The sequence below is a fragment of the Coccinella septempunctata genome, chromosome 1 (assembly GCF_907165205.1).
Source record: "Coccinella septempunctata chromosome 1, icCocSept1.1, whole genome shotgun sequence".
Taxonomy (NCBI): domain Eukaryota; kingdom Metazoa; phylum Arthropoda; class Insecta; order Coleoptera; family Coccinellidae; genus Coccinella; species Coccinella septempunctata.
In genome coordinates this window covers 2,298,669-2,324,654 of record NC_058189.1, presented here as the reverse complement: position 1 = coordinate 2,324,654, position 25,986 = coordinate 2,298,669, and the positions used below count along the sequence as shown (strand labels likewise).

At 35.4% G+C, this 25,986-nt stretch overlaps 5 protein-coding genes across 6 annotated transcripts; all 5 read right to left on the bottom strand.

Moving 5' to 3' along the window:
- Window positions 1-41: 41 nt before the first annotated feature.
- Window positions 42-5,153, bottom strand: LOC123321511 (coatomer subunit delta). Its single transcript, XM_044909161.1, has 10 exons — window positions 4,994-5,153; window positions 4,854-4,893; window positions 4,576-4,799; window positions 1,828-2,007; window positions 1,560-1,765; window positions 1,311-1,475; window positions 1,011-1,221; window positions 709-923; window positions 386-590; window positions 42-317 (listed from the first exon to the last, which is right to left on the bottom strand). Exons 1-10 carry the CDS (start codon window positions 4,994-4,996, stop codon window positions 228-230), a joined length of 1,539 nt encoding a protein of 512 aa, XP_044765096.1. The 5' UTR covers window positions 4,997-5,153; the 3' UTR covers window positions 42-227.
- Window positions 5,154-5,913: 760 nt separating this feature from the next.
- Window positions 5,914-7,719, bottom strand: LOC123310359 (deubiquitinase DESI2). The gene is made up of 3 exons (XM_044893828.1): window positions 7,225-7,719; window positions 6,811-7,067; window positions 5,914-6,725 (listed from the first exon to the last, which is right to left on the bottom strand). The coding sequence occupies exons 1-3, from the start codon at window positions 7,403-7,405 to the stop codon at window positions 6,546-6,548; spliced, it is 618 nt and encodes a 205-aa protein (XP_044749763.1). The 5' UTR covers window positions 7,406-7,719; the 3' UTR covers window positions 5,914-6,545.
- A 572-nt stretch (window positions 7,720-8,291) lies between these two features.
- On the bottom strand, window positions 8,292-25,402 carry LOC123320842 (DNApol-eta). The gene is made up of 5 exons (XM_044908299.1): window positions 25,211-25,402; window positions 24,334-24,468; window positions 23,974-24,278; window positions 15,484-15,742; window positions 8,292-9,905 (listed from the first exon to the last, which is right to left on the bottom strand). Exons 1-5 carry the CDS (start codon window positions 25,342-25,344, stop codon window positions 8,417-8,419), a joined length of 2,322 nt encoding a protein of 773 aa, XP_044764234.1. The 5' UTR covers window positions 25,345-25,402; the 3' UTR covers window positions 8,292-8,416.
- Window positions 13,068-14,905, bottom strand: LOC123320878 (cytosol aminopeptidase-like). The gene has a single exon (XM_044908356.1). It carries the CDS (start codon window positions 14,803-14,805, stop codon window positions 13,198-13,200), a length of 1,608 nt encoding a protein of 535 aa, XP_044764291.1. The 5' UTR covers window positions 14,806-14,905; the 3' UTR covers window positions 13,068-13,197.
- LOC123320860 (cytosolic non-specific dipeptidase-like) lies at window positions 17,924-22,294 on the bottom strand. 2 transcript variants are annotated; one of them, XM_044908320.1, is made up of 2 exons: window positions 21,716-22,294; window positions 17,924-19,672 (listed from the first exon to the last, which is right to left on the bottom strand). In XM_044908320.1, the coding sequence occupies exons 1-2, from the start codon at window positions 22,245-22,247 to the stop codon at window positions 17,967-17,969; spliced, it is 2,238 nt and encodes a 745-aa protein (XP_044764255.1). In that variant the 5' UTR covers window positions 22,248-22,294; the 3' UTR covers window positions 17,924-17,966. The 2 variants fall into 2 exon arrangements, with proteins under 2 accessions (XP_044764255.1, XP_044764263.1); XM_044908328.1 differs by having other exon boundaries at window positions 21,674-21,858.
- Window positions 25,403-25,986: the final 584 nt, after the last annotated feature.

Sequence of the window (25,986 nt, the reverse complement as noted above, 5' to 3'; positions counted from 1 at the left end):
AATAGCGGCCCAATAAATTTTCCGCAGGGAAGAGAACAAGGTTCTATTAACATTTTTATTCCAAGATATTCATCATACACTTAATGTTACGAAAAACCAAATGCAGGTTTCCATTTTATAAAAAGTAAATGGTTTTTGAATTACGAATAAAATATTGATTCATATTTTTACAGTGTTTTTTATGAAAGTTATATAATTTATTTACTATAATACCTTCATCATTTTCCTTAAACAATTTCATACTTTTCTGGATAAAAAACGGTCTCGCAAGAATGCTTCACTGGAGAATCATCATCAACTAGAAGAACATCAATGATCTAAAACAGAAGACAAAAATGGATAAAAATTGAAGAATAAAATGTCCCGATAAAGTTCATTTCCTCACCTTTATTTTGGCATAAGAAGTTTTCGAACTGAAAGTCACAGAAACGGGAAAGAAATCATTCGGAATGGCACGTGGTGCATTGAATTCTAACGAACCATTCTTATTAGTGTCATCGATGATTGGCATGTTCCAAACGAGCTGATTCTTCCTGGATTCATGTGTGTAGGTGCCGTCACATTCTCCAACAACAGGAACACAACCAATGCTGAAATGCACGAGGTGTAACACTGAATTGCACGGGGTAACCGATTCAATTTGAAAACCGGAATTAAAATGAACAGAGTATTGGGGAGGGTTAGAATATGCGGAGTCAAACCACTTACGGTAGAGGAATTATGATGTTTACATCAGTTAGCTCGAGATCTGCTTGAGCCAGTTCGTATTCAATGTTAACATCACAACTACCATCGCCCGCTTCTGAAGGCCAACAATTAATTTGCAGAGGGACAAAACTCTCGTCTGTACTGTGGAGTCTCCATTTCAAAACCCCCACATCAGTTTTTAAGGGAAAAGGTTTAGCTGGTTGTTTTAATCCAATCTGCAACACGTATTGATTCATTAAAATTTAGATGTTAAAGGATAATCAAGCCAGAAAAATCGAATATCTTCTAGAATCACCACAAACCTGAGAGCGCATTTTGAATAACTCCTTATCTACATTTGGATGCGTTTGTAGCTGAACCCCTCTGCTATCTTGGTTCTCTATCTGTACACGAATTCGTCCCCATTTTTCATTACCAATGTGCAATGTTATCAATCCAGATAATTCAAACTGTTGTATACCACCATTTCTTCCAATGCTGAGCAGTAATTTTTCTTCTAATCTCAAATGAACGCTATAAAATAAAAAAGATATTGAATACAACCAAGAAGTACTAGGATTTTTAATAATAATAATAATAAATACAAAGGAAACGGTACTTACTCATCAACGTCCAGTTTATTAACAGCTGATATTTTAAGACCAGTTTGAGAAATACTGTTAATTGTTGGAGCATTAACTTTTTCGCCTTCCGATTTAAGTTGATCCACGAAAGATTCAACGTCTTTCCCTTTACCTCCTAATTTCATACCCTTGCTAACTGGTTTTCTAGAAAAAAAATTATAGCAGTAAATAAAATGAAAAAAACGACTGTATAATACAGGATCGTTGATAACATAATATTATACTTACTGTGCAGCAGTGTAACTACTAGTTTTTATATCATTAGAAACATTCACGATATCTCCCACAGATGGGGTTGGAGTATAAGAAGTGGTACTACCAAATCCACCACTGTTTCCAAAGGAGGGTTTACCCAACTTTTTAGCTTCGATCTTTTGCCTCTGGAGCTCCTTAGCCTTCTCCCACATTTTATTCTTTGCCTCTCTTTCTTGAGTCTGTAAAATGTCAAAATTGATTTCAGAATAACCAATCGATTATTTCTTCGATGAGCCCTCACCTGACGAACGGCCTGATAAACTTTTTCCTCATGCGAATCCATTTCAACAAAGGTGCGAATTTGAGACAAGTTTATACTTTCCCTGTATCCTAAAGCTACTATTTCATCGAAAGCAAATATCAGGGAGAAAGCATTTTCAACGATTTCGCTTTCTTCCAATGAGCGGCAATATTCGGGAATCTAGGGAAAAAAATACATCTAATAGTATCAATTCTGTTAAAAAAAAAACTAAGCATCAGAGAATATGAAGTGACAGTGTTTGAACAATGGGGCTTGTACGAAAATCAAAGTATGACGAATATAGTTCTACAGGCATGCCGGAAGTTGTTTTGTATGTTTTGGAAGTGATTATTCTGGTAGTCACAGGCGACCTGGACAGCCGTTAAAGTTCTAAGAGTCGAGGGCATATACAGGGTGTTTTCAAAGGTGAGGCTTTTTTCTGAGAGAAGGTAGAACTCATCAAAATAAGTCGTTTAACCAAAAATTGTCTATATAAAATATCAAAGATGGCTGAGATACAACCCCCGACTCCGGCATCGCAAAAACGAAACAAAACATATGGCTGGACAATGAATGGTTCAGTACCAAGTTCATCGGATTAGATGCATCAGGTCACTTTTGAGAGAATCATAATTGTTGTATCGTGCAATTTAGGGTGAAAAAAAATGTAGAAAATCGAGGCAGTTTCTTGAAAGTGCTTATGTTAGTTATGTTGAAAAGTGCTATGATATTTTCCCATTTCATCCCATTTTTACGACGATTGTTGGAATGTTCGAACAAGAAGATTGTGATGCCCATTGTGAAAAAAGTCGTGAATAATTTAGACGAATTTTACTGGTGAGATTTTGAAGTATTATTCTATTTTTTACACTTGTGTCCTAAGTCTCTTCAGTCAGTTGGTATCGAATTCAGCCATTTCATAAAATCGTGTAAGTTACTACAAAATACTGAGAGCAATTTGACAATCCAGTTTCCATTTTTATTACCACGTAAATATCGAACGAGCCAATATCTTAAACGAAACCACATGGTCGAATCAGGAGATAAGTCTAAGGTCTATTACTATTTCAGTAATCATTTTGAATTTTTTTTCCACTTTGTCATTTTTAAAGTTTTGTACAGGGGATTTTTGGTGAAACGCTTCATTTTGACCAGTTCTAATTTCTGTTGACAAGAAAAAAAAGTCGTGAAATGAATCACAAAGCAAGGGCATTGGACCTAGAGAGGCTGAGTAGTTTTTTTCACCATCATAACTACCACTGGCAACGAAAAGTACATTAATTGTGGTAGTAGTACAAAGCACGGAATATCATATATGAAGCCCAGCTTTACATCCACCCAGTGCCACTGTCAAATATCCATAATGTGTACTTATAGATAAGAAAATAATAACCAGGGATCGCCTTTCTTTTTTACCGTTTCAGCAGCTCCATGAAGATATTTCACCTAATTTTATGCGAGCTACGCTCTGCGTGCTAGTACAAGGGCGTATTCACGGGGGTTCCTGGGGGTGAATACCCCTCCCCAGAAGAGCGTTTCCTCGCTAAATCTAGGTGAGTTAGAATCAATCACTCCCCGTTTTCTCTCATTATTTTAAAGATAGTCTACCTAAAACCTGTCAGTCCCTCAAACTAGGACTCTAGATGCGCCACTGCGCTAGTGTGACCTAGATGGGGGCAACACCCGAGTATCTCCTATTGTGTCTCCTGTGCTATATCTTCTTGACACAAGCTAATTAATTTGTCTTGCGCAAACTTCGCTTCTGCGTTCACGCGTTCAATTCGGCCAGCACAAACGGATCTCTAAACTGATTCATTACCAGCACTAGTGCGGAAAAAATCATTTCCCGCACTAGGGCGAAATAGAAACGAGTGCGGGAGAGTAGACAAAATATATTCTGTCTAATTGAATACTTATGAATGGATTACCCTAAGGGCATTCAGATAGATATTATCCACTTGGATAGTATTGGTATTTACCAAGTTTGAGAGTTTGAGTCACACTTGACTCGACTTGAAGGAAATATATATTTCGAGACACTTTCAAGAAAACTTTTTTGAGCCAAATAGAATAATATCCAATGTCTGAGAGGGAAAAGGATGTACAAATAAGGTAAAATTGAGAGTAGTGAAATGATTTTTAAATCAAATTAGTGAAATACAGTAGGTTTAGGGTTAAGTTGTATCTGAACCCATGAAGAGCAAGCAAGAGTGCTTGCTTTGCCTGGGGTTAGATACAACTGAACTGAACTTTGAAGAAAAAAGAGTCTACCACCCCAAAATAAATTTTGTGGAACATCTGAAATACAGGTATCCAGTAAAATGTGGGTAATCTCTCAGATTCAGGCAGCATATCAAAAAACATGACAAATTGCTTAGACTTTTTTTCACATGCCTTCCTTTCAGTGACTTGTTAAAGCACAATTGATGTGACCCATGTCTGCATAGCACATGGTTGTTTTTATTTCAAATAGCACGTCATTCATTTTTTTTTTTTGAATGCTGCTCTATATTCGATCGACAATAAACATGAACAGCTTTTTGGCAGAGCTACCCAGAAATATTATTTTTAGGACTGTGTATGTACACAGTATGTGACCATGAATTTCAAAATTTAGTGTCATATATTTTGATACATATTCTCATTGTAAGCCTTGAAATTCTGGTCAATATTGGTTAATATTATTATTCTGTAACTATGGATTTGAACCTTCCAATTTCGAGATAAATATGGATATGCTTTTCTCACCACTCTTGCGAAGAGTCTCAATGTTTCCAAATCCTCTAATATATTACTAGCTCTTGTAGTAATTAATACCATATACAAACGTTCTAACGGCTGATATACATAACGAACAGAATCGGTTTCAACGAAAGTATGCTGGGTTCCAACTGGAATCAGTTTGGGAAATGCAGCAAGTAGACCTTCAATTCTTGCCTTTGACATTTCAACAAATTGTCGTGAGACAATAGCTAAAAGGAAGCTCATTTAATGAGATGCAACCTTAGACTGATACCAATACTTACTTTTCCCTGCTTTGGTGCAAACAGCAGCTGCTATAAGCACCTAAAAATGAAAATAGTACATTCTGATTGATATCAATATACTTTGAGCTGTCCAAGTTAACCATCTGAGTAGTTAACGGAAGCAACATATGGAAACTTACCATTTTGTAACTTTTAAATGAAAGCTAATCAAATTATTTACAATAAGAAGTGTCCTGAAATCATAACATTAGTTTTACACCCAAAAAATAAGGCAAGATGACGTTGACTTGTACATTGCTTCGAATTGTTGACATGTATGCCAACGTTTCGTATATAATTCTATGACCAACACCCATAGAATCCAAGACATAGAATGATATCAAATACAGCATGCTGTGGACAACAATTTCTGAGATTGCGCAGTAACAAAAAAGGCATTTTAAAATTAATTCAAAAACTAAAACACCAGAAGCTCAGTCAATATCACAGAACACACCGATACTTGACCTACTTTATGGTCAATATTTCTTAACATGGCAAGAATATGAGGTTTTCTCATTTTTCGAAGCCACGGTGAAATTGCTAATCGGATATGTAACGTATTAATTAATTCAGAATTATAATGCAAGTTTTAACAATAACATTCGCTTGCGCGTTTATTCAAGAAAAAACTTTATTACTCTTCAGAGCCATTGAAAATATGGAGGGTTCAGGAGCTGATGTCTAGATTGACCGACATCTGCAACACATTTTTGCTACTAACGTAAGTGCCCTACAATTCCATAAATTGAACTAAGAGACCACTAAAAGTCGTCAGCTGACAATTGCCCAAGTGCTTCAGTTTAGATTTACTCACTGTTTCAACAAGCAGACTGCAACAATGAAAACCTATGCAGACATTATCAAATTACTCAATAGGATGGGACTGGAGAGTGATGAATGTTCAAAGAACTCATTTATGGGTCATTATAGACAGTATTAGTTGCAAGTCTCGCACATATTAATCTGTAATAGTATTGATATTTTATAAGGACCTTGTATGGAGTGGGATTGTGTAAAGTCAGCGATGATGAGCCTAGTCTTCAAATAAAAATGTATCAGTGAAATAATAGTTATATTAATATATCAACAATATGAACAATATAGATGAACTTGCTAAAATACAATCATTGGCAGGTTTGTACCAGAAAATAGTCTTCCTACTTGAATGGAATGAGGCTTAGTTTTATTAGATCAATGAGTCTTTTATAAAATTCATTTTCAATCTATTAACATAGTTTGAAATGAATAATTCAACAAGATAGAATTGACAAAGCAATCAAAATGAATATAGATTTTTATATAAAATCACGTAATTTTTTTCCCATTATTATGAGAATGAAACATTCTGAAACATGTTATTATTCCAAAATTGATACCCATTGAGCAATATTCTACTAACCGTTACCAAATCCAATCAAGAAGAATTTCAAAAAATACTCTTTGATACGACTCATCAGAATTTATGTTCAGAGCCATATATTGAAATAAACCTCAAAACTAACTTTCATCATCAATATTTCTTTGGTTCGATTTGAAACATCTGATAATGAAAAGTACTGACAAAAATACCTAATAATTAATAAATAAGAGTGATAAATTCAGAATTTTTTATGTTTTCTCAGTTCAATAATAGAATGTTCCCAAATAAATTAAAATTCACCAGGGTCTTCTGATATCAGTTTGGCATTTTCAGTAGGGTGAAGTAGAACTCTCAGAACATGTTGAATCATTCCTATTATAGTTGAGACTATGTTGTAAGGCCATTGGCATAAGCCATTCTTTGGGTAGACACTTTTCCAAAAACGGCACCCAGCTGCTAAAGTAGGCAAGACGATTTACCCAAGGAGGTATCTCATGACCACATAAGATCTAAAGAGAGGAATATTTTTTATATTAGAAATTTGTAATTTCAATTATTCTTCACATTCACTTCCTGTAATAGGACACCACTTACTTTTGTGAAAGCACTTGAAAAATGATTGCAATTATTATTCATAAGGTGGTATCTGTCTCCTCTAAACTCTTTTCCTAATTCGTTGATTAATTTATCTATGTCCTGTTCAGTAAAATCTGTGTAACCCACTTGTATGGTTTGTCGAAAGCGAAACTGGTCTCCGAGGTCTTTTTCATCTCTAGGCATGATTTTGAAAATTCCTGAGATAGGGAATTGGTGTCCTCCATATGCATATTCTACTCCATATATTTCTACACCTAATCACAAAAAGAACTGACATTTTATGATATTTAAAGACAAAACAAATATGTAATTATGAACAATTAATTCAAAGTTATCACGTGGGTTGCAAGTTCAGTGCTTGCATATTCAAAAAGAAAAATGCCCTAACATCATAATTTCATTTTGCGTTACCTGAATGAAAAACTCCTATTCCAACATTTGAAGTATATTCATTTATTTTGTACATGTCGTAGACATTTAAAAGGACAGGTTCTCTAGCCAATTTGTTTGGAAGTAGCTCATCAGAGCCAGAATCTCTTGCCACCCTCATACAGCTGAATGGCAGATTGCACATAAGTTCATTCATAAACATTTTGTTGTATTACTGTTATCAAACGAAAAATGACTAGTTGTCATCAATCAGCCTGTGGGTAAATTTGGGAACTCAAAAGGAGGATGATTCCTCAAAAACCTCAGGAAGTATTCCAACCACTACGCATTTTCTTATACTTCACAAGACTATTGAACAGTGTTATTGTTACTAAGTAAATTGATTTTGCATACACATATTTCACAGTACTTCCCGATATATTTTGGATATTTTGACAGGTTAACTTTCTGTTTTGTTCATGAGATGACAGATGGTAGTTAAAAAACCAAGGTTAAAACAATGGAACTACTCCAAAAAATTATTGGGCCTTACTCTTCTTCTAATTAGCTTCTTACATATCAGAAATGACGAAGTGAAATTAAATTACATACATAAATAATTACAAAAAATTATGGAGGATAGAGTTAGAGTGAATATGGGGAAAACTGAAATACTAGGGAAGATCCGGTATCGCACATTACACGTGACACTAGCACGCATTGGCGTAGCTATGGGGAGTACTCTCCATTGGCGTAGCTATGATTTAAAAATTAGGGAATCCCCTATATAATAAACGTTTTTCCGTAAAAGTTATTTTAAATAATCTTTACAGTAACAAAACGGCCTACATCATTGAATACCAAAGATTATATTCGTTAAATTTCTTATCTTTTATTACCACTACTTCCATTTCTTCGATCGTTATCTTTCCCAAATATCTGTCGTTATTTAAATAAATAAAGAATGGTCTCAGATCAAATCAGACAGATTTAATTTTCAAAGTTAGACTATTGAAAATCTTTCTGTTGATTACTTTAACTTGGGAAAAGATTGGTTTCAATTTATTTGTTAGATGACTCGTCAAAAAGTGTTCAAATAATAACAAAAATTCCAACAATATCTTTTATTAGTAATAAAAACTTAATCTGTAATGGTTATATACAATTTTATTGTTACTTGTGTTACTGATGGAGATTTTAGAAATTGCACAAATACTTAGGGGGCCCACAATAGTCAAGAGTCAATTGGTTTGAAAAAGGATGCAATATTCATCCCATTATTAATTTTTTTCTTATTTCTCCTACTTGACACCGAACTAGAAGAAGGCTCAGAAATTTTATTATTAATAGTCTCACTTTTAGAACTTGGACTATTCAACTCTAAATGTAGCTTTTTAGCGGCATGGTAATCATAATGAGTCACCATATCATCAATTTTAATTCTTTTATTACATTCAGTACACAATTCTGTAACTTCATCTGATCCGATTTCCTGCTTTTTGTAAAACGACTGAATACTCCCAAAACCTTCAGACACTTTGCGTTTTTTGTTAGGGGGTTTCTCATTCAGGCTTTTTTTACCTTCCACAAGTTTCGAGTCAGGGGCATGTAATTCTTGAGATAATTTTAAGGCTAAATGATAATCCATATGTGAAACAATATCAACAATCGGAATAAGTTCACCACATTCCTTGCAATTTTCCGACGGTTCTGGAAAATTGCAGTTTTTTTCTCCGGATGCAATAATGTTTTCTTCAGATTCATCATCACTACCCTCATCATGCCCATCGAATATTTTCGACGTATCAAAATCACGTTCTATTTCCTTTGAAGAATCAATTTCATCTTCCATATCATCATGTCTTCTGGATGAAAGCACTGGAGAAGTAGAACTTGAAAAATCATTAGAATACATCCTGCTTCTGAAAGAATTCTCCTCCGAGCTTGCATTTGTTAGAACTTTTTCAATCAAGTCCATGTTTCCAACATTCATAGCCTTCTCAGAGGTAAAGATTGGATTTTCACCACTTCCAGATCTCAAAGAATCATCATAGAAAATTAAATCTTCTGGATTTTCCTCCAATTCAATGGTTGTATTGGAGTAAACTGATTTTTCATCAGAATCTGAAATATCTGATTCCTGTGCACAATTCTTATTACTAGTAGTGTCTTCTATTTTATTTTTTGTTTCAGATTTTTCCTCTTTTATCATGTAATCTGGATTAGTTCGATAAGAATCGCTGACGCTTTCAATTTTTTTTGGATCTGGAGAAACTTTGTTAATTTTGCTGAAATATGAAGTTATGGTCTTTACATTTTTGATATCTTCGAAATTTCCAATACTCAAACCCAAAAATGTTATGTGATATGAACCGTCCGTTTTCTGACAATACTTATGTAATACTTCCATGGATTGCTGCCATATTTTTTCAATTTCATACGATTTTAGTGGTACTGCTCGAGTACTACTGATTTCTGTTTGATTTGTCATTTGCGAAAAGCTAACTGTCATAAGCCTTCCTTTTCGATTATTTTCTTTTAAATCTTCATCTAGTCTATCTGAAATCTCACTGCTCAACTCCTTCATCCAATGTTCCACCTCATCTCCTTTGCATAAGGAGGTTCTACCGGGAAACCTCTTACAGCAACCAATTGACTTGGAAATAAGTTTCACTTGAACTGGATCTCTGTCGATTCCCCTTGAAATGTTATACAACCAACGTCTGTAAACGAATGAAATTCTTTACTAGATCATTATGAATCAATGATGCTTTCATATATACTTCATTCAATTTTATTTTAGCAGTCGGTTGGCCATGGAAATTTGACACATTTCACTCTGTATAGTACGAAAATGTGGGGTTATGAAGCTTGTCAAAACATTTTTGGGTTTTAAATCAACGCTATGTTGCCCGTTCTACGTAAAAGTTTCTGTTATTACGTATTTTATCATAATGTCGAATCTCTTCGGAAAATATGTGACGAACATAATTGAAGTTTATACAAAATGTTTGAAGGCATACCAAATCCAATTATTTGCATGAAAAATACAAGAGATCAGTATAATATCATAATATGCACTAGCTTGAGGAGAGTTAATGTTCGTTATCTTCTTTGGCTTACATCATTTGTAGATTTCAAAAATATTAACCCGAAGATGAAATGCATATGATGCAGTTGTTGGGAATGGGTATCTCCCGAAGGAATTAGCAGATAATTACAAAATGTTAAATTCTTCAACAAAAATCATCTTGCATCAATATATAAAGTAAAAGGAATTGAAGGCAGTTTCAAGTTAAGATGCAAAACTTCACCGTTGAACAAAAATTTCACATGAATAAACAAGTAACAGGGCAACTTGCGCGTATTTGTGGCTATTCATCTTAATACATTGATGTAATAATAATAATTAGGTATTTATTAGTACCTTAAGACATTTACATTGTATAGGACAAGTCGAATGAAAAATAGAAAAATCCATTTTATGGAACTTATTCTCCGATGACATTTATCGAAAATCCTATAGTAAATTTTTCGCATTACTTCACTCAAATAAAAAATTCTCAAATGCCACCACTTTTTTGGGTCTCCCAATAGAAGGAAATTCTTTGTCATCCTCTTCATTCACAATCTTTCTGATTGTGGAAATATTCAGCTGAAATTTAAGTCGTTTAGATACAGATGAAACATTATATAAATTCTCTTACATTGAATATGTTCGCTACCGTCTGACGTATTGTGGATTTTAGAATATCAGGGTATAACTATTTGAATGAGCGGACCTGAATTCTAAATAGCACTTCCTGAAACCCTGTCCGTTTTTCAATCACTTTCGTCATTTTCGAATTTTCGTAATAAAAATTGATATTAGTTGTGGCAACGGCGTTATGACATTAACGACATTTCATGAGTGCCAACCTAACTTCGTTCTAGTTACAAAAACTTGAGAAAATTATTTCATGGCCAACCGACTGCTAAAATAAATTTGAATGAAGTATAGGATAAGGTAATGAGCGAAGTAGAATGAGAAATAAAATTTATAGTAGGAGGAAAATGAAATCGCACTTCTCCTTCAATATTAGTTTATTCATATTTCTTCATTCTGGTGTCAATTCTATACGAATTTTTGTCCAATTGCAACATGCACCTCAGTTTTTGAGAGCATATTTTGAAAATGCAGAATTATTAATGCAGAAACTGTGCAGTCCCTGTCCATCAAAAACTGCATTTTGAAAATGCAGAATTATCAATACAGAAATTGTGCAGTCACTGTACATCAAAAACTGCATTTTGAAAATGCAGAGTTATCAATACAGAAACTGTGCAGTCACTGTCCATCAAAATCTGCATTTTGAAAATGCAGAGTTATCAATACAGAAACTGTGCAGTTACGGTATATCAAAAACTGCATTTTGAAAATGCAGAGTTATCAATACAGAAACTGTGCAGTTACGGTACATCAAAAACTGCATTTTGAAAATGCAGAATTGTCAATACAGAAACAGTGCAGTCCCTGTACATCAAAAACTGCAATTTGAAAATGCAGAATTATCAATACAGAAACTGTGCAGTTTCAGTACAGCAATCTCTGTGCTGCATTCTGGTGGCACTTGTAGTGCAGTATCTGTACAGTTGCTGTATATTGTGTTTGTTGGGCCCCTTGCAGATTTCTTTGTTTCTTACAATTTACGAGTGAAGAGAAAAACTTATAAGATTGTGTAGTATCTTTTCGGTTAGTTTAACAATTAATTCCTGTTGAGTTTGCCGTGACCAGAGCGTTTGAATTGACAGGAAAAATTGACGAATATAGTAGAGTAAAGGCGCGTTTTTTTATGGCCCTTATACTTTCTAGTGTCCTGTACATGTGTTTCACTTTGTGCATGTGTAATTTTTTTTCTGGATACGTTGGATATTGGGATATTAGATATGTCATGAAACAAGGTTGTTTACAAATCAAACGGCAGCAAGGATATCATTCATTTATTTTGTTGTTTCATAGGGTGACTTTGAACAATGCCGAATAGATACAAGCGGCGCATTGGCAGCAGGAAATATGCCGATTTTTCGCAGGATATTATTATTTACGTTATTTCCACAAAGAAATCACCAAAGAATGAAATAAATCAAAGTTCCCTAGTTTTGTTTAGTTTTTTTACATTTGAGTGGCAATATATTTACTTTCGCTGTAGTAGGGGTTTTTCATTCAATTTCCTTACCAAATTTCAACTATATAATCACAAATTCTAATTTTTCAAAACTATACACCGCCCCAAGTCACCTATTTCAGTTGACAGTTGAGGAACCAATGGATTTTAACTTGTGTCTCAAGCCTTCCAAATCAATGGGTGACTTGGGACAAGTATATTTTATTTTTTTCAAAATTTATATCCGAATTCTGATGCATGGTATATATCCTAATCAATAGTCTTAGTCATTAAGCATATTAGAACCTCTTTTTCAGATAAAAATAGGTCACCGTTTTGAAAATATGACGAGTTGAATCCAACAATCGTCCAAAGTGACCCGAATCTTTCAATATGAATTATTTCAGCTTATTTTGAAACAGTTTCATCTCTTACAATCCACTACACTCACGGTGAGAAAGGGTTTTTTACTGGTGTTTTTCTCTAAGCTCTTGTATCATACGCAACAATGGTATGGTACCCCGTTACTCTATCCTATGCAGAAACTGTATCTTATACACATGCTATAATTATGGTTTTATGTTAAAAATTGTAATGCCCCAAATACTTTCGGAAGAAGACAGTTAAGGAGTTGAAATTTTCACTGAGAAGAGTGCAAGACTGCAAAAATTTGATGGTTTCTTATATACACTTATTTAACCAACAAAATCTTTCATTACTTCACAATGAATAAAAAAAACTCATAGAAAAGTATAATTTATTCAATCGGACGGATAAATAAAAAAATAGAATAAAAAATATTTTTCTACTCATGAAAAAAAAAACCACTACAGATTTACGTTAACAATTGCGACAAATGATCACCGGTGATTCATTTAAGTTCTCGCTGTCCCTCTGAAGGACACGCAAGTTGATAGAGAAGCTGTATAAGAGTCCTTGTTGGTCTTCCAGTCATTCGACCCTTATATAAATATGGATAAAGTTTGTGTTCCGCTTTGAATCCCACACCACCGGTATCGAAATGGATCCAATCAACGCATTCGATGAATTCCTGAAGGAAAGCTGCCGCTAAACAGGGCGCACCATGTCCTAAGCCCTGATTGTTCACGTCGTGAGTTTTGAAAGCTGTAACTCTCTTAGTGAAGAATTTCCATAGGGGCATTCGCCACACCCGGTCTCCCGAGATGACTCCGGCTTTTCTCACTTGTGACCACATGGTCTGCGAGTTACAGAAAACTCCTGTGGCGGCCGATCCCAGAGCTGCTCTTATGCCACTGGTCAAACTAGCAACGTCTATAACAAGTCTAGGTTTATGCATCTGCTGTCCGTAGCAAAGTGCATCGGCGAGAAGAACTCGTCCTTCGTGAGCTGTGTTACTTATCATAATGGTCTTTCCATTCAGGGCGGTAACTACATCGCCACATTTCATCGCCATTCCACTGGGCATGTTTTCGCATAACGGAATGCAAGCCTCTATATTGATAGGCAGGCTCAATGTAGAAGCAGCACGTATTGTAGCCACGATTGCCGCTGCTCCAGTCATATCGGCTCGGAATCGTTCTAAATATTGGCAACTCTTCAGACACAGACCACCGCTATCGAAAGTGACTCCTTTTCCAGTAAACAGTATGGGCTTTTGATCAGTAGGCCCGCCGCAATATGAAATTTCCAAAAACACCGGCGGTTCGCATGATCCCCTTGCCACAGTTAAAAAAGCGTCCATTTTCTTATGTTCGATCCAATTTTTATCGTGGACCAACACTTTAATCCCACACGGACAAAGCTCGTTGACGGCTTCTTGAGCAAAGTGAAGTGGAGTCATCTGATTAGCTGGTGTATCGCACAAACGTCTGGCGAAGTTCTGAGATTCCGCTTTGAACAAACCCCTTTGAAAGCATTCACTGTCGCACTCGTCGTACATTTCTACTGTCGGCACCGGCTTCCAATGTTCCCTCGATTTGTTTTCTTGATACCTCCACAAGGCTAGAGTCGCGCCCTCTGCCGCTTGCTCCGGATATCCCATGCCTTCCACGAAGATTCTTGTGGCGCCGTTCATTTTCGCTTTCAGAGATCCAATAGCCGACGCTACACGAACAGCTTCCAAGCCTTCATCTATTGCCTCCACTTCGTTGTATCCCCGTTTGAGCTTGCCCAAACCTGCCACGGAAACTACCCAAAAATCGTTGCAAAGATTTGTGAATATTTTTGCACTTCCTTCGTGAATGAGTTCTGGACCGGCAGCTTTCACTAAATCGTACAGTTTACCTCCAATGTGATCATTGAATTTCTGAGCGGCCTTTGTGAAAACAGGTTCGTCGCAGTCTCCATCGTACACGCCCAGAACGAGACCTTTTCTTTCACAACTGGAGGTCTCGCAAGTATCAGAAAAAAACTTATGAAATTTAGTGTAAGTTTTAGCGGGATTCCGTAATAATTGCTTGAATTTTGTTGCGTTCTTGAAACAAACTAGTATTCTCATGTTGTTATGGAAGGATAAATACTTAATTTCACGATAATTTAATATGACGTTGAAAATTTATACTGCTTTTGACAGGAAAATTCGCTGAATTTGACACATTCATTATGCAATAAATGCATGTGGTTTGTGGTTTATTTGGCATCATTGTCCATTTTTGAAATATGGGTGAACTAATCATTGTATTATTGCATGATAATAAACTGATCGTCAAAAAATATTGACGTTCAAAATATACACTCTTCAACATATAATTAAGTGTAGATATCTGAAAATTTCCAGTATGTTTGATGATCTTTCTGTTTCTTGCAAGAACTGCCCGAGAAATTTCCAAATTTCTCTCTTGGGCTCTACAAATGTTATGTTAAGGTTAGAGTTAGCATCGTAGTTAGCTATGCTATTTTTTGGGATTTTTCATTATATGCTCCATATTCTTTTGTAGAGCCCTGAAGATGGAAAAATATATTTCCGAAACGTCGGCGAACTGACATAGTATCATTTTCCTGTTCTTGATCCTGATACCACCATTTAATCATTTGAATATGCTATTTTAAATACTCAGAACGCCTTCAATAAATGTTATATAGGCATTGTTTGTTGTTTACCTATGTGTTTTCCTATTGTATATAAATGGATAAATATTGGACATAGTGTGAACGAAAATTGAAAAAAAAAACTTACCCAGTTTTCTCATCGAACCTCTGAACAAGTTCTTTTTCGGTAAATTTCAAGAGTTCTCCTATGTAGTTAATATTGAGTGTTTCCGACAGTATGTGACCGAATTTTCCTCCAAGGCTTTTGATTTTCCTTATTGGTAAACTGGCAAACATTTGTGGTACAGCCCCTTGTGGAAGGATTGTTTGTTTATTCGGTTTATGTAGACCACACACTAATTTTGCTAAGATTTTGTTGTGTGCAATACCAGCCGAGCATTTGTAGCCTGAAATTGATCAATACAAAACTTTGAAATGCCGTAAGCTGCCAGTTCAATAATGGAGGGGACATTTTTTGGTGGATTTCAAAATTTTGTAGGTTGAACCCCTTCAGAGGAGCAGCTACCCCAGAGTCAATTTGAATAGGGAGCATCTATCTGATGAATATTTGAACGTTTTGTAAAAGAAAAGTATTCTTCATATTTTCTCGTATAATGTGCCGTTTTCGAGTATAATTTGATGTTGAAAAATTAGAAAAAATCTGTGAAATTCGAAGAATTGGGTACTTTGACCGAATGCAACTCTTTTTAAAAGATCCACAGATGTACAGTGTCACAGATTTAGCTAGTTATTCTCAAGGTAATTCAAAATTATTTAAAAATATCTGTGAAATTCGAAAAATTGGGTACTTTGACCCAATGCAATTTTTCTCAAAAAAACCAGAGGAGTGTAGAGTTACAGATTTGGCTAGATATTCTGAAGGTAATTTTGTTTTTCCAGGGGTGGCACAGCTCATTAGGAAAACTTAAAATGGCCATATCTTTTTATCAAGGCCGAATCGGAAAAAATGATATGGGAAAAAAGTGTTACTTTTGACCTCAAGAATCTCCTGTTGAAATATTTCTACGACTCAAAAAATCACCCTGTATATGTAGGTCAATGTTTATATACGGACCTAAGGCCCGTTTGCACCAATACCCCTTAAAACGAGTACTTATCTAAGTGTCGTTCAAAGTTAATGGACGCTCAATTTTATTCCCAGTTGCACGACTGTGGCTTAACAGAATCTTAAGTAAGGGGCCCTTAAGTTTTTATATCTAGTGATATTTCTGTTTTTTATTTTGGTGCAACTTCATCCTAGTCCAATAAAGTTATTTCATTGGTTGGCCGGTTGCCTATGATCGTTGTCATTTCATTAACCTAACTTTATTGTCCTGTCAGTCAGTGTCAAGTAAATTATTATATTATTATCAAAGTGTAACAACTTTTTGTTGTTTAATTAGTATTATTATTGATAATGATAAGGATTGTCAAATAAAGGGTACCTAAGTTTATATAAGTAAAACACTTTCTTTGTAAGATCTTGTGGGAATTTGTTTTATTAATGTTGAAGAGGAATCTACCAAGGGCACTCAACTTCTCAACAAAAGAAAAGAGTTTTTTGCTAACTATAGTATGATTTGTGACACGAAATTGAAAATTGAAAGACTGATGACATAACAATAAATGCAAAAGAAAAGACTCCATATTCAATTTTCAAAATCCATCAAAAATGGGTGTTGCAGCCAGTTCAACAAATTATTCTAGGTTAGAATCCCGCCCTCAAATATTCAAGTGGTCATTACAGGAGCGCTTAATTTTGAGGTTAGCTTTAGCCATTTAAATGTCACTTAACAGTTGGTGCAACGTAATTTAAGTTAAGAGTTCATTTTAAGGGACACTTAACACTAAGTGCGTTTGGTGCAAACGGGCCTGAATTACGCAACTTAAATTCGATTTTCCATAGCCTCCATAGATGTCAATAATTCTTGAATGTACTATAGCGGGCGGATATCATGCTGACATTATAGGGGATCACAACAAAAATTTTTTATTGCCATCTTCAATTCAATTTCTATCAGTTTTCTGGATTCCAAGAAAAAATTGAAAATTGCTTCTCAGGTGCCTTATTTGGGGGCTGTATTTTTGCAGGAGCTGCTCAAAAAGAGACCCATACTATTCTTGACAAGAAATCACCCCTTAATTTTTTTTCGCAACTCTTCATTTAGACCCTGTATTATACGTATGCGGAGAAATAATTGGAAATAGCAGAGCAATTGTTTTATGTTTTGGTCAGTCGCAGAAGTACATTGGGGATCAAAAAAATTTATTGGAAATTTATTAGACCAAAAGGTATGCAAAATTTTCATTCAATACAACTTTTTGCGATTTCGAATGAAATGTTACTGCATACAACCCAATTACAACTAAAAATAATGAATAGATTCAGTCTCCCTATTTGTCAAATAAGCGCCAATGACCTTGAAATTAAATTCAGGATAGATGCTATCCCGAGTTAACCAGTGCAGTAGACAAAAGACGCAATTCCATAAAAATAAAAAGGAGTAAAGCATACTCTGTTATTTTTGAATAATTTCACTTGATCTGTTGTTACTTAAAATTACTGAATTGTGTAATAAAGTGAGAGGTGATGTTCTCAGAATTTTATTTAGGCTCTAAGTGATGGCAGTATCAATCAATCTCGTCTTCTATATTTTTGCTTTGCTTGGCAGATTCTTTCGAGCAATCGCAATTGGGCACTACAGTTACAGACTCCTCCGAACAAGAACAATGTGATAAAGGCCCTAACGAAAACTCGCTTTCTTCTTCGTCTATGAGGGGTGGTCCAGCGATATGATGTCTACGTTTGCCACCTTTGTTGCAAATGTCAACTTTTCCTTTAAGTACAGGGCAGAACATTCTATCTTTCTGCATTTCTATTTCGCACACAGTTGTTTGAGATTTTTCCGGACACATGCATCCCAATATTTTCATATTCGGCGTTAACAATTTATCATTTAAATTATCACAAGCCGATATTCCGCTTATTTTGGATCCTACCGATCTCATGCTTTTCATAAGTTCTTCCTGTTTCTCTGGGGAAATCTGATCTTCTTCTTTCTGACTGGAAACTTTGAAACGTTTAGGTGTACATGAGCAATTTATCGTATCGACAGATGGAGTAACAATTTTTTTTTGCACGTCTTTAGGTTTCGGTATAGGAGGTGGTTCTCGACTGGTGGAGACCAAAGAAATAATCTCCACATCGACGGGTTGATATTCTAAAACACATTTACAGGGCTTCGGCGGTATTGGTGGTGGATTCGGTTCTACTAAATCATCAGAGATCACCGCTACGTCTTTAGTCTGTACCTGGGCCCTGTATGGACACACGCATTTTTCATCTTCTGAAATAGTTTTGGGTTTTTGGGAATCGGAATCACCAGAGGCTGCTTGAATTTCTTCGTCGAACCTCCCGCACACACATATCTCTGGTACTGATGCACATGAAACAAAGGAGGTTGAAGATTTTGATGAGAGTTTTGGGATTTCTCCCAATTCGTACATGTAACCAGCAAACATTTTGGTCGCATCCAAATAGTTCTTGATGGGAACCATCTCGTTCAAGTAACTATTCTCAGATACTATAGGTAGAAGCAGAATATTTTTTCCAACAGTTTCTTGCAAAATGTTCAGCACAGGGATGGTGTACTGATTATTCAGGGAATCTAAGGGTTTTTGATAAACGTATTGTGCTGCTTTCGTCACAACTTTATATTGAACGCTATCAAAATCAGCAATCCAAGTTTCACAGGTCTTTTCAAGGGAAATTTTCATTTGATTGGAACTTTTACGTAACGACCAGCATTCTTTCAAGTATATGTTGATGTTTTCGTATATTTCAGCGATACTATTGTGGAAACTACGAATTGAAAGCTTTGCGTAAGCACAGGCTGGTATACCCCACTCATCATCATCCTTTGAGGAGTTTTCTATAACATGAATTGTCAAAGTTGGAAATATAAGTCGATTTTTCACAATTTCCGATTTGTCACCATCAAACAGCAGAGAATAAGCTCCTACAGTTTCTATAAAACTGCTCAGATCCGCATCTGTATTTCCGTAAGTGTTGATTTCTTCTTCGGATAATTCATGTACTTGCAATCCGAGCTTTGAAACATTCAAATTTCCATTTTCATCCAACAAACTGCCAAGCAAAAAAAGTAAGTCGCTCATGGCGTCACGAATTATGCCGCTACACAAATCACTCTCCAAATTTTTCTTTGAACATTGCACTTCTATTGAAAAGTAACAAAGTCCCCTCAGCTTCTTTACGAACATTGGAGTGTCAGATTGCAGCCAAGACCCTTCGTTCATACAAACATAGTCGACTCTATCTGAAAAGCGATTCAATATCAAGTTATAACGAGATGTTTCTCTGATTTTGGTTCGTATGAGTTGGAAAGGTTGAAAAACTATAGTGAAGTGAAGTGAAAGTTCGCTAAATTCGTCATACTTAAATACACTACCTAAAAAGTTGATACGAATCAAGTATAAATTTCTCTTCATTCGTGGTATTTGTTAAGTTATCTGAAACATCTGTTATTACATGTTTTCTTTCAGGAAAAACTGGAATATTATCTTCCATGCAGTGGGATCTACAATATCCATTTATGGAAGTTTGCAACTGATGCTCTCAGCATTATACAGCAACTTCATGTTTATTTCCCAAGATCCCCTAATTTGACATAATTATAAAAATGATGATATACACTGCGCAAAAAAATTAACGCACATTATGGAAATCTCAAATTTATTCTACAACTGAAGGTGTTCTCAGTGATTATTATTTTTATCAGAATTATGCATGCATATGTTATCCACTTTCAACGGTTTTCTTCAATACAGATGTTTTTTCCCAGCAGGAATAAAAAAAGATGATATTATCAGATTTTGAATGTATTGGCTCCATTCTTGAATCAGTTCTCGATCAGTTGTAGTGATCAATAGTTTTTCTTTCGTTTGATTTTCTACACTCGATCGCCATGCAACGCGAAACACGCAATTTGACCCAAGAGGAATGTGTCCAAGTGGTAGTTTTGCGAGAAGAAGGGTGGACATACACAAGAATTGCAGAAAGGTTTGGAGTTTCCCATAGAAGTGTGTCCAGAATGTTGCAGCGATTCAGGGAGACAGGTATGAATGTCCGAAGACCAGGACAGGGTAGACCACGGGTAACAACTGCCATTCAAGAACGTTACTTGAGAGTTTCTTCGTTGAGACAACGGTTTGCAACCGCTCGCCTCCTTCAAATTCAGCTTGAGCAAACTCATGAGGTGCAAATTAGCACTCAGACAATAAGAAATCGCCACAGAGAATACGATTCAAGGCCACGTGTCGCGGCAAGGGGCCCAGCTCTTACCCCAGCCCATCGAAGGGCGCGTTTGGATTTTGCGAGAGAGCATATCCATTGGGAAGAGGCCGATTGGGAAAGAGTTCTCTTCACAGATGAGTCTAGATTCTGCCTCTACCATTGTGATCGACGTTCCCTTGTATACAGACGTCCACATGAAAGATATGCTCAGTGCAATTTCCTGAATACTACTGGTTTCGGGGGAGGATCGATTATGGTATGGGGTGGAATATCTTTGACTGCTCGCACAGACCTAGTGGTCGCTGATAATGGAGCTATGAATGCTGATAAGTATATAAGGAACATTCTTGAAGAGCATGTAGCGCCATTTGCCCCATACATTGGTGAAAATTTCATTTTTATGGACGATAATGCCAGACCCCATCGTGCGCGCATCGTTCAGGAGTACCTTGAAGAGGTTGAAGTCTCTCGAATGGAATGGCCAGCAAGAAGTCCAGATCTCAATCCGATTGAGCAGGTTTGGGACAACCTCAATAGAAGGCTGAGAAGTTCAGAAAATCATCCAGCTACTTTTAATGACTTAGGAATCTAACTCGGAGAAATCTGGGAAGGATTAGATCAGAACATTTTAAGATCACTCATTTTGAGTATGAACCGTCGTTGCCGAGCTGTAATTAACGCAAGGGGTGGAAATACCAAGTATTAAATCACCTATTATCATTTCAGTATTTTGAAAATTGTTCATTTCTCTTCTTTCACATAAGATTCGGTGAAATCCTGAATTTTTCTTCCATTTAATGTGTCTTGTTTCGTTCAAAACCTTCCCAAGAGAACATAAATAATAAGTTATAAAGTCAATGTAGAGTTATCTTTCATTAAAATTGAGATTTTCAGAATGTGCGTTAATTTTTTTGCGCAGTGTATAAATCACTTGACTGAGATATAAGAGAAGAAATGTAGAATTAATGAAGATCATTAGATTAGGGAAGCAAATGTCAAGAATAAAAGAAGAATTATAACCCACCCATCATCCCCAATCCGTGAATTCACAAATGCACCATCGTACCTAAAAAACTGTCTTTCTCAGAATTCAGAAGATCTTTCATTCCTACACTCAATTCAGTATCTGTTGGGGCTATTATGAATTTAATATCAACCGGATAATCAATTCCTACGTTTTTGATAGCTTCCAGAGTGTTCAACCATGCAATCATAGCACTCAAGTTCAAAACGTCCTTTCCATAAATATTTTCATCTGCTTGATAGTATTTTGAATCCTCTTTTTTGGTACTTGTGGCGTACAAATGCGAATATATGAGAACCGTTGTTTTATTTGGACAATTTCCTGTCTCTAAAGTTGCGAAAATCGCTCTAGTTGCATCATTGCAACTCTCGTTTTCCACGTTTTTCAAGTTGGTGCGGAAACCTTGAGATCTTAAAAGCTTGTCCGTCCATTCAATAATTCGAGTAGCGTCCACGGCCTCGCCTTCATTTGTGATTGATGTTATGCTTAATGCTTCTTGAAGACGTTCCAAAAATTTTTCTTGATTCTCATCAATACACTGAAATATTGCGGATAACTGTTTGGGCAGAGCCATTATGACATGATTCGTGACATGAATTTCAAAAATATAAAACAGAGAACAATATTTGAGATTGGCCATAAATTTGATCCACTAGTAAATGTGGATTAAACTCGGTGCATATATACTGGGGACTGCAATAGTGCGTTTGGCTTCCTTAGCTGCCAAACCAGACGTTTTAGGAATTTAGTTCAGAAGCATTCCCTTTGTACTTTCAATTCTGCACCTCAAGAAATTATTTTCTGATAAACAGGGTGTTCCCAAATAAAATTATTCAACAAATGAGTGATTTTTCAAATGGAACACCCCTTATATTTTTGCATATTTTCAATGCTCTTCAATACCTCTACAATGATGCAAAATATTAGGGATATTTTTCCAACGCTACGGATCTTATTCAGAAAAACTGCAAAATTTCGACGAAACAGTAGTTCGGTAAAAGTTCTTTACCGATTTCCAGAAGCGATAGAAACATTAATTTGAACAGGATTTTTTAACTTGAGAATTTGCCTAGTCATCGTTCCTGAATGATCAACCGCTCTTATACAGGGTGTCCGTTATCAATGTCCAAATATGAAGAATTTCAAATTGTTTTTTCTCGATTTTTTTGAATGTAACACTCTGTATTTTTTCCATGCTGATGTACACAGTTTAAAACCTTACATTTTTTCAGAAGTAACAAAAGGGCTATTTTTCGTGCTTGCTAGACGCAGGGGTGAAAATAGCTCTTTGGTTACTTCTGAAAAAATATAAGGTTTTAAAATGTAGACATCATCATGGAAAAAAATACAGGGTGTTACGTATAAAAAAATCGAGAAAAAAACAATTTGAAATTCTTCATATTTGAACATTGATAATTGACAGGTTGTAGGTTGATCATTTAGAAATGATGACTAGGCAAATTCTTAAGTTAAAAGAAATCCTGATCAAATTAATGTTCCTATCGCTTCTTCAATTTGGTATTTAATAACCCAACAGTATAAGATCATAATAGGGAATACACGAAAATGATGTATTTTTTATGGAATATCTTTGGAACGTCACATTTTGAAATAACCATTTCAACAGTTTCAAAAAAAAAATATTTTAAGCACTTAAAAATGAAAAATAAAAATGGGTATTTAAAGCGTTTCATCTCGATTGAACAAGTTGGCAACATCGACTGAAATATGCCTTGATAATAAAGGACAACAAATGCATTATCTTGATGAGATAGACAAAGATGGCTGTCTGTGAAGTCTGCGACGAACGAGAAAGGTCGTAAAATTGTATGGGATTTTTATGGCCGGTTGTAGTTGAAGCTTGCCAGTAAGCACGCGCCTGTAGATCAACAGTTGTTATTTTATAAAGAAGATGATCGGACATTGTTCTTTTCATTGTCTTGTATGCGCTGTTGCCAAATCGTAAACTCCGCACAAAGCGATTTAAATCTTAAAACCCCATATTTGAAGGATGATTTTGAATAGTTTCCGCGGTGAATTTGAAAAATTCATGAATGAAACTCATAATTATTCAGTTTAAACTTGCATATGCACTGATAACCCAAATTGAGGAGAATTCCCCATTCCATTCAACATTATCGATTATAATGATGATCCATTAAAATGGATCAGATAGCAGAATCAGAAATTAACTTTTGTAAACGAAGGAGCAACCTTAGCTTTATTTAGAATGAAATAGGAACTTTCATCTGACAGATGTTGACCAAACAAGACATTTTTTATCTATCTTGTTAACTCACCTGTCTTTTTATACACCTCTGCTCGTATTTTCTCCACGATTAATCCCCCTACTAATAACTTAATATCATCTTCATAAAAACCACTGTTTCGATTCTGACTAATATTTGCAAGAAAATCAGCTGTTTCCTGACCAACAACGAATGTGTTTGACAAATCTTGCAAAGATATAATAGGAAAACCATTTTTGAGTTCAGTATTAACCGCTTCGGTCAGATCTAAATATGCCTCATCGATTGAAGCTCTTTCTAGAATATTTGTGAAAGATTTCAAAACTTCGGCCACCTGCTTTCCAGCTTCTCGATATCTAAAAAATTAAAGATTTTGAAATTCACAAGGGAATGTTCAAACTTATGACTCACTTGGTAAGATCTGCTTTTCCTCTGACTTGAGGAACACGTGGCAACTGTATGTTTGGACACTTTTCTTTGGCTTCATCACCTCTCATTTGTCTCGTTACGCCTTTTTCACGTGCCAAATAATTAACTGCAATAATGCTGTGGGATGAAAAAAATACATGTATTTGAAAACATTTTCAGCGTGATAGGTATCACATATTTCAAATTTTACAGTTTATAGCCTTGTTTTCTCTCCAATTCTGGTTACTCTGTTGAAGGTGTTGAATATTCGTTCAATATTCTGTTTTGGTTTATTATATTGTGTATATTGCTTTTGAATGAGGATTAAGTAGATTTCATATACGTTAAAAAATATGAAACTAACGAAACACCGAGCCTACTGATAATTGCAATATATTTTATGTTGAGGAGAAGCAAAGCAAAAGTAGTTATGATTATATTCTATTTTGAATGTCTATAAATGAAAAATATGAGAAAAAATTTAATAACACATACGGTTACATTTGGGAATATGATTATAAAAGTTTATTGAATACTATTCAAAGATTTAGACTGACCGGCCCTCGAAAGCAAAGTTGAAGATGATTTAAGCTGTGTTTAGCAACCAAAACAAATGTTTTTAAGAGATTGCGGGATACCGAAAGCCACATTTAATAAAACCCTAGAAGACGCATCTTGGAACAAGTTGCTTTATATATTGGTCAATTCATTATATGTATGGGGCTTATTATTCGATAACTAAAAATGTATTGCTGACATTCAGAAGAATGTATGTATATATGAGGCTTATAAATTTTCAAATTGATGGTGAAAGCTTGAAATAATTCGACAAATGTACGATGATTTCATTTGTTAAACTGGGGATTAGCCCCCTACTTACCCACCGCCTTTCCACTGATTATATTGTACTACAGCAATGGGTTTTCCTGCTAAATTAGGATCTAACTTTTCCTCTACCTGGCAGTAAAAACAATCCATATCTATTAGAGCAACTACTCGTTCTGTGTAAGGCATGTTTACCACAACCTTATGGCAGTATGTTCAATTTTTGTTAGAGTAGGTATAAACTTTATTCCACAAATATTTTTCTGTTTAATATTTCCTTACAAGAAAATACAAATTCAAATTTGACATATATTAGTTAGGTTAAGTTAAAAGCCAAAGCGCCAGGGATGGGTAAGATATCTATGACATCTTAGGGATGGGTAATATCAAAGATTCGATTTGGGGAATAAAAAATCTGTAGTCTGCAAGCAGGAGCTCCTTCTCTCCCACTGGCGAGTCAAACCAAAAAGGAATGAGAAAGTTCCTCTCCTCGAGGGTGCATGTTAACACCAAAGATTATAGAGTTAGGTTAATCTATGGTTTACACATTACATTTACATGGTAAATCTTTGGTTTACACATTACATTTACACAAGGTTATCACATGTAATCTTTTCATTTACACGTTTATATTAGTGTTCTGTGGTTTACACTGTGCGAAGGACATTGAACTCGATGTTTGTAAGTAAATTGAGTTCATGGGTGAAGGACCAGAAGCAAGGCTGGTGCACTTCGACTGAACCCTGCTTAAAATATACAGTCTCAAAGTGTATTCGAATTTTTAATGCTATTTTCAACATTTTTCAGTGTTGACTGAAAAATCAAGTTGGG

Bases quoted from the DNA above. Each gene is read 5' to 3' on its own strand.
- LOC123310359 (XM_044893828.1), bottom strand. From the start codon at position 7,405: ATGTTTATGAATGAACTTATGTGCAATCTGCCATTCAGCTGTATGAGG. The intron at 7,068-7,224 runs GTAACGCAAAAT...TTTTGTGATTAG, and splicing joins AATAGGAGTTTTTCATTCAG to GTGTAGAAATATATGGAGTA. The intron at 6,726-6,810 runs GTAAGTGGTGTC...TCCTCTCTTTAG, and splicing joins TTTCAAGTGCTTTCACAAAA to ATCTTATGTGGTCATGAGAT.
- LOC123320860 (XM_044908320.1), bottom strand. From the start codon at position 22,247: ATGGCTCTGCCCAAACAGTTATCCGCAATATTTCAGTGTATTGATGAG. The intron at 19,673-21,715 runs GTACGATGGTGC...ATCGCTTTTCAG, and splicing joins TGAGAAAGACAGTTTTTTAG to ATAGAGTCGACTATGTTTGT.
- LOC123320842 (XM_044908299.1), bottom strand. From the start codon at position 25,344: ATGCCTTACACAGAACGAGTAGTTGCTCTAATAGATATGGATTGTTTT. The intron at 24,469-25,210 runs GTAAGTAGGGGG...TTCATCCCACAG, and splicing joins AATCAGTGGAAAGGCGGTGG to CATTATTGCAGTTAATTATT. The intron at 15,743-23,973 runs GTGAGTTAACAA...GATCAATTTCAG, and splicing joins AGAGGTGTATAAAAAGACAG to GCTACAAATGCTCGGCTGGT.
- LOC123320878 (XM_044908356.1), bottom strand. From the start codon at position 14,805: ATGAGAATACTAGTTTGTTTCAAGAACGCAACAAAATTCAAGCAATTA.
- LOC123321511 (XM_044909161.1), bottom strand. The intron at 2,008-4,575 runs GTGAGAAAAGCA...TTTTTTCCCTAG, and splicing joins TGAGACTCTTCGCAAGAGTG to ATTCCCGAATATTGCCGCTC. The intron at 924-1,010 runs GTTTGTGGTGAT...TACGTGTTGCAG, and splicing joins TATTCAAAATGCGCTCTCAG to ATTGGATTAAAACAACCAGC.